Source organism: Salmo salar, unplaced genomic scaffold (genome assembly GCF_905237065.1).
Source record: "Salmo salar unplaced genomic scaffold, Ssal_v3.1, whole genome shotgun sequence".
Taxonomy (NCBI): domain Eukaryota; kingdom Metazoa; phylum Chordata; class Actinopteri; order Salmoniformes; family Salmonidae; genus Salmo; species Salmo salar.
Genome location: NW_025550879.1, coordinates 10,001 through 17,712, shown reverse-complemented (window position 1 = coordinate 17,712; position 7,712 = coordinate 10,001). Strand labels below are relative to the sequence as shown.

At 41.0% G+C, this 7,712-nt stretch overlaps 1 protein-coding gene across 1 annotated transcript in view; it reads right to left on the bottom strand.

Moving 5' to 3' along the window:
• Positions 1-1,537: 1,537 nt before the first annotated feature.
• Positions 1,538-7,712, bottom strand: part of LOC123740077 (rho GTPase-activating protein 5-like) — an 11,055-nt gene continuing 4,880 nt past the window's right edge. Inside the window, exons 2-3 of the mRNA XM_045713986.1 lie at positions 4,726-4,831; positions 1,538-3,873 (exon numbers count right to left, since the gene is read on the bottom strand). Of these exons, the coding sequence (XP_045569942.1) occupies positions 3,546-3,873; positions 4,726-4,831 (434 nt within the window). The 3' untranslated portion in view covers positions 1,538-3,545. The remainder of the gene's footprint in view (positions 3,874-4,725; positions 4,832-7,712) is intronic.

Here is a 7,712-nt window from a genome sequence, read left to right as displayed (position 1 = left end):
AAATGCATTCTGGTTGAGAGAATGCCAAGAGTGTGGCAACGCTGTTTGGCAAAGGGTTGCTACTTTGAAGAGTCTCTCAAATTAGTTATTTTCTGTATCTCCTTGCTAATGTAGGTAGGATTAATTTGTACAATACCATATTCTGTGATAATTGACAAATAGTTTCAAAAAGTAAAAGGTTTAACTCATTGCAATATCATCACATCTATTTTAGTCTACTCTCCTTGTATTTTATATTCTATTCTATTCATCCCAAAAGCATCAACCCACTGGGCATACTGGTTGAATTAATGAAATTACGTTGAATTGACATCTGCACAATGGGACGCTTTTCTACCCTAATGGGGCACTACCAGGCCTATACAGAAGATGGCGTACGTGTGCTATCGTCAAGGAATATCATGGTGGACTGCAGAGAAGCTTCCATTATCCTGCTTGTTGTTCATGGTGTATATTTCAAAACTGGAGTTGATTTTGATAGTGTTGATGAAATATGTCTCGTTGCATTGTATTCCCCTAAGGCTAATTGTAACCTTTTTTATCAACCATCTTTACCTGTACCTTAGTATCCTCTGACTGGACTCCGACTTTCCGAAAAATTACCATTCCATATATTTACCAGAAGGAAAGACAAGTGTACAACAGATGTTATATTAGAGTTTTTTTATTTGGGCCTTGCTATGCGGGATCCTTGTGTCGTCCCAACTCTGACGTCACTGAATTGAAGTTGTTTATCTAATCTAATGGTTTAAGGTTAGGGCAGGGTTCAAACGATCCCGGATAGCACTAGACTTTTCCTTTTGGTGCATATTTTTGAGGACAATTCTATTGAAATACAGACATTTAAATAATATATTATATGTCTGTGAAAATATCATTACACATTTTGAACAAAAAAAACCGAAAGAAAATAAAAAAACATTCTACAAACATGAGCAGGCCAGGCTGTAATACATTTTCATGAATATAAAAATACATATTTTCATGTTGCGGCTAGGACATGTTTCCCCACCAGGTGGTGGACTTTCATCACTTCTCGCCTGAGGGGGGGTTGTGTGACTGGGACATCGAATTAATTAAACTGAACAAACTGTTCTCGAAACTACTGCAGATCCTGCAATTTAGGTTTCAAGCAGATATGAGCTTAAATAATTAATGAATGTGACAAATAGATTCTAGTCCTGTCACATGAAATGTTGATTGTGTTGCATTGCTCTTCAGCTACTCTATTTTACTTTCATACTACACCATGTCAATCAGAGGCTGCTGGGAGGAGCTATAGGAGGACAGGCTCTTTGTAATGGCTGGGATGGTATGAATGGAACGGAGTCAAACATGTTTCCATATGTTTAATGTGTTTGATACCATTCCATTTATGATATTCCAGCCATTGCAATGAGCCTATCCTCCTATTGCTCCTCCCACCAGCCTCCACTGATGTCAATGCAGTCCAACAATGACCAAACCCTGTAATCATATTCCCAGCTGTATAAGAAACGAGAGCATATTTCAACACCATTTAGACTCAAGCTTGGAGAAATGTTAAAAAAACTTTATTATGAAAGTAAACCAAACTCAATTTTTTTTCTTCTCAAAATCATTTATTTACTATAATACATAGCAGATGTTAAAATCTTAAGAGTTTGTACACCGGCTTGAATGAGGCAGATCTTATGAATAAAATACGGTTGCGTTTTATTGAAACAACACAAAAGGTATATTCTATCTAGCAGCTGCACACTCCTTTCTCCCCTTCCACCACATTATCTGGAGTGTCTCTATAGAGAAGAATAACAATAATAGGTTGTCTGAAATGGCATCCTATTCCCTATATAGTGCACTTCTTTTGACCAGGATCCATAGGGCTTTGGTGAAATGTAGTGAACTACGTAGGGAATAGGGTGCCATTTAAGTCACAGGCATAGTCTTGAGTCTTAATAATGTCTTCGATCTGTCAATCTGTTTCCCCCTTCATCCCACCACGCTCCTCTCTCCCTCTACTTACACTTTTCCTTTCCAGAACATTCTAAGCAGCATCTTTTACTTATAGCAAAACAAAATTCTGTACCATTTACAAAGGAGCAATGGTTCTTTATTCATAAGATAAATGGCATTAAGTCCACAGTCAATTAATCTAACCCAAACATTTTTTGTACATCAAACCACAAATAAATCTGATTATAGTAGGTTTTACAAGATTATACAGAATTTCAGTACCCCATGGTATTTTGCTATATCAGCAATCTTATCTGCTGATATATATATATATACTTATATATATATATATACTTATATATATATATATACTTATATATAATTTTCCCCCCTCTATTTAAGGGAAACAATTAGACAGATAACCAAAATATGATATTAAGAGTTAACTTTCATGGCAAAAAGAATGAATGAACAATAGATAGAATTTCAGCCCTGTTTCAATGTTCCCTCAATCAAGTTAGATAAAAAAAATATCATCTGAATGAAAGCGGTTAATATTGAGTTGTAAATTCAGTCTTTTTTTTTATTGTTCATTTTTTTGGAGGCAAAAAAATACATGCAAATTTAGTTGAACAAACAGAAGAACAACACAAAGGTCTCTTATTGGTGAGTATCACCACCGCCAAGACATTTCATCAATTACACAAAAAAAGTAGAACAGAACAAAACAAGAGAGACCGAGACTGCTTTGCAATGCGTTCATTTGAGAGTTAACACAGAGATGTGCCAGTAGGGTTCTAGTAGTGGGATGCTTCCTTCATAAGCTTCAGGAATTGCATGAGTTCTGCTCCAATAGGAGATAGGAGGCCAGTCTGTCTGTCTGTCTTATGTCCCGGTCTGGTGCAGTACAGCATCAGTCTTTCACATAGAGTCCCCTCCCTCCCAAACAGTGCGAGGCGTTGGGAGCAGGTAGAGAGACAAAGCCTGCCAACGTTCACTGTCTTTCTGTCCCTCAAACCGTTCAGATAAAAATGTAAATCATACTGGTAAAAATACAAGAATCCATCATCATCATTGCCAAATCATACAAAAATAAACAAGCAGAAGAATGTCTACGCTGGTAGAAGTATCATAACAGATGGTGCACCATCTAACGTCAAGTTCACTTGAATGAATAAAGGGTTTAAAAAACAAAACACAACTAGTATAAATATATTTTACTTATATTTTGGAAGGTGTTGTAGAATTTAGCAAATCATTTTTGCATCGCATGTTTTTGTCCATCTGCTGGAGGCATACAGCATCCTTATTACTGTGTATTACTGTACAGCACTGAATGACAAAAAATACATTTGTTTTGATGTTGTCTTTTGTTCCTGGGGGATAGCTCGATGAGTCAGTCACCCCTGAATCCAGTCAGTCGCCCAGAAAGGGGAGCAGAGAACAAAGTTGATCATTTAGTAATGTTGTTGTTTTGTTTTGCAGTCAGAGGGACTCCAAAGGGAGGGGAAAAGAGGACACATCACATCACCCTATGTCCCCCCACCAGCCCAGCCTTACCCCTACCCCAATCCTGGGGCTTGGGGGGGATGGGTGGGTGGGTGGGGGGTCTATATGAGTGGTTCAGGCTGCAGGGACATACTGTGTTGGATCTGCTGGGGCTGAAGAGGAGGGGGCAGCTGCAGGGGCCTCAGGGCCTCCACCATGCTGTGACAGTGGTGGGGTGGTGGGGTGCTCTCGGTGCTGGAGCTCTCCTGGATGTCTCCGCCGTAGAAGAAGTAGTGGTTCTGTTGGATGAAGGACTCGATGACAGACTGGTTGAGCTTGGTGGTGGAGAGTGTGTCCTTGTTCTCAAAGTCGGGACGCATCAGCGTGGGCCAGAAGCAGATGGATAGATTGTCGGCCGTCATCAGGGTGGTCTTACTCTGCTGGCTCACCCTGGGGAAACACACAATTTCACTAATTTATTCCAACCATACTTATTTTGTACTTTATTTTAAAAATAAAGAATCAGGTACTCAATTAGAGGTGAGTGGAGAGAAGTCAGAGAAGTGAACTCTGGTCTCCAGAACAGTAGCTATACACTAAATATACCTTCCTAATATTGAGTTGCATTCTTGATACACACAGGAAACTGTTGAGCGTGAAAAACCCAGCAGCGTTGCGGTTCTTGACACAAACCGGTGCGCCTGGCACCGGGGTTGTGGGTTCGTTTCCCACGGGGGGCCAGCACAGAAAAAAAAATGTATGAAATTGTATGAAATGTATGCATTCACTACTGTAAGTCGCTCTGGATAAGAGCGTCTGCTAAATGACTAAAATGTAAAATTTAAAATGTACTACCATACCCCGTTCAAAGGCACTTCAATATTTAGTCTTGTCCATTCACCCTCGTCTCAATTGCCTTAAGGCTTAAATATCCTTCTTTAACCGGTCTCCTCCCCTTCATCTGCACTGATTGAAGTGGATTTAACAAGTGATCTCAATAAGGGATCATAGCTTTCACCTGGTCAGTCTCTGTCATGGAAAGAGCAGGTGCTCTTAATGTTTGTATACTCAGTGTATATCACAACAGAAAACTGCATTATGTTCATTTAGCATCTCCCTACTGAACACGACCTGGTCCAACTACAGGACTGTATGACATGCTTGTTTTTATGACTACTGTCACATAACAAACATCATGTATACTTTGCAGCTTACTTCAGACATACTTCAAATTGCACCCAGTATCAGTCAGCTGAAGGCCTGAGACTGTTTCTGATCTAGGGTCACAGGGTTGTCTCTTACCTGTTCAGGTGAGTGATGACGTATTTAAACACCTCGTAGTTCACTGCAGGGAACTTCCTCACTATTTCTTTCAGCACTTGGAGTCTTTCTATGTGGTCCACAATTTCTGAAAGGAAGAGGAGGAGAACAGAGTTAGCTTTTTACTCATTCCTTCCCTTGGGAGAAGAAGAAAAATGAAAGGAGTATCATGAAGCCAACAGGGCTGCCAATGACCTCCCACACAAGAAACATTCAAACACTAGCTAGACCTTCAGCAGATACAACACCAGCCCACTAGGTTGACAGTACTACATACCAAAATACATAGTCCATGAGCCGGACCCCCAGATTGGGGCTGTCGGTATCATCTGGGGGCACAATGTCTCATAGTGATTTCCTTGTCACTCTTTCTCTAATTAATAACAGCATCAATATGCACTCCTGTTGGATGAGTAGGAATAACTCCACGTAAGATTGCCAAGTAATAAGAGACGTAGGGACAAACCATGCATTAGGACGTCAACTAATTTAACATATCATCTACAGTGAGGGGGAAAAGTATTTGATCCCCTGCTGATTTTGTACGTTTGCCCACTGACAAAGAAATGATCAGTCTATAATTTTAATGGTAGGTTTATTTGAACAGTGAGAGACAGAATAACAACAAAAAAATCCAGAAAAACGCATGTCAAAATGTTTATAAATTGATTTGCATTTTAATGAGGGAAATAAGTATTTGACCCCTCTGCAAAACATGACTTAGTACTTGGTGGCAAAACCCTTGTTGGCAATCACAGAGGTCAGACGTTTCTTGTAGTCGGCCACCAGGTTTGCACACATCTCAGGAGGGATTTTGTCCCACTCCTCTTTGCAGATCTTTTCCAAGTCATTAAGGTTTCGAGGCTGACGTTTGGCAACTCGAACCTTCAGCTCCCTTCACAGATTTTCTATGGGATTAAGGTCTGGAGACTGGCTAGGCCACTCCAGGACCTTAATGTGCTTCTTCTTGAGCCACTCCTTTGTTGCCTTGGCCGTGTGTTTTGGGTCATTGTCATGCTGGAATACCCATCCACGACCCATTTTCAATGCCCTGGCTGAGGGAAGGAGGTTCTCACCCAAGATTTGACGGTACATGGCCCCGTCCATCGTCCCTTTGATGCGGTGAAGTTGTCCTGTCCCCTTAGTAGAAAAACACCCCCAAAGCATAATGTTTCCACCTCCATGTTTGACGGTGGGGATGGTGTTCTTGGGGTCATAGGCAGCATTCCTCCTCCTCCAAACATGGCGAGTTGAGTTGATGCCAAAGAGCTCCATTTTGGTCTCATCTGACCACAACACTTTCACCCAGTTGTCCTCTGAATCATTCAGATGTTCATTGGCAAACTTCAGATGGGCATGTATATGTGCTTTCTTGAGCAGGGGGACCTTGCGGGCGCTGCAGGATTTCAGTCCTTCACGGCGTAGTGTGTTACCAATTGTTTTCTTGGTGACTACGGTCCCAGCTGCCTTGAGATCATTGACAAGATCCTCCCGTGTAGTTCTGGGCTGATTCCTCACCGTTCTCATGATCATTGCAACTCCACGAGGTGAGATCTTGCATGGAGCCCCAGGCCAAGGGAGATTGACAGTTATTTTGTGTTTCTTCCATTTGCGAATAATCGCACCAACTGTTGTCACCTTCTCACCAAGCTGCTTGGCGATGGTCTTGTAGCCCATTCCAGCCTTGTGTAGGTCTACAATCTTGTCCCTGACATCCTTGGAGAGCTCTTTGGTCTTGGCCATGGTGGAGAGTTTGGAATCTGATTGATTGATTGCTTCTGTGGACAGGTGTCTTTTATACAGGTAACAAACTGAGATTAGGAGCACTCCCTTTAAGAGTGTGCTCCTAATCTCAGCTCGTTACCTGTATAAAAGACACCTGGGAGCCAGAAATCTTTCTGATTGAGAGGGGGTCAAATACTTATTTCCCTCATTAAAATGCAAATCAATTTATAACATTTTTGACATGCGTTTTTCTGGATTCTTTTGTTGTTATTCTGTCTCTCACTGTTCAAATAAACCTACCATTAAAATTATAGACTTATCATTTCTTTGTCAGTGGCAAACGTACAAAATCAGCAGGGGATCAAATACTTTTTTCCCTCACTGTAATATTAGACCAATCAGATACACTTTATCACAGCCTGTCAATTAACTCTGACCAAGGTGCTATTGTGGAGGTCAACCGCCCAGACTACTGGGCTAATCAATAGTTAGAACGTCATGAGAGGAATATGAGTGTTTGTGTTACGTGTCCCAGAGCAGAGCACTGGGCACCAAGGCTGGCCTGGGCCTGAGACTAACGCTGCATCCCAAATGGCAACCTATTTCATTTATAGTGCACTACTTTGACCAAAGTACTACACTCCATAGGGAATAGGGTCGTATTTGGGACGTAGTCTGAGACTTGGAGGTCCTAGTCCAAACACCTCCACATTACGCTGCTAGCAGAATTACAATTTCTACAGCGCTGCTCCAAACTCTGAGAGACAAGCTCCAGGACTCTCCCTCTCTGTCTACATACAGAGAGAGAGAAGTGTGTATACATACAGAGAGAGAGAAGTGTGTATACATACAGAGAGAGAAGTGTGCATACATACAGAGAGAAATGTGTGTATACATACAGAGAGAGAAAAGTGTGTATACATACAGAGAGAGAGAGAGAAGTGTGTATACATATATAGAGAGAGCGAGAGAGAGAGAGAGCTATTTATACATATATATAGAAAGAAGTGTGTATACATACAGAGAGAGAGAGAGAGAGAGAAGTGTGTATACATTCATACATACAGAGAGAGAGAAGTGTGTATACATTCATACATACAGAGAGAGAGAGAAGTGTGTATACATACATACAGAGAGAAAAGTGTGTATACATACAGAGAGAGAAAAGTATGTAAACAAACAGAGAGAGAAAAGTATGTAAACAAACAGAGAGAGAAGTGTGTATACATACAGAGAGAGAAGTG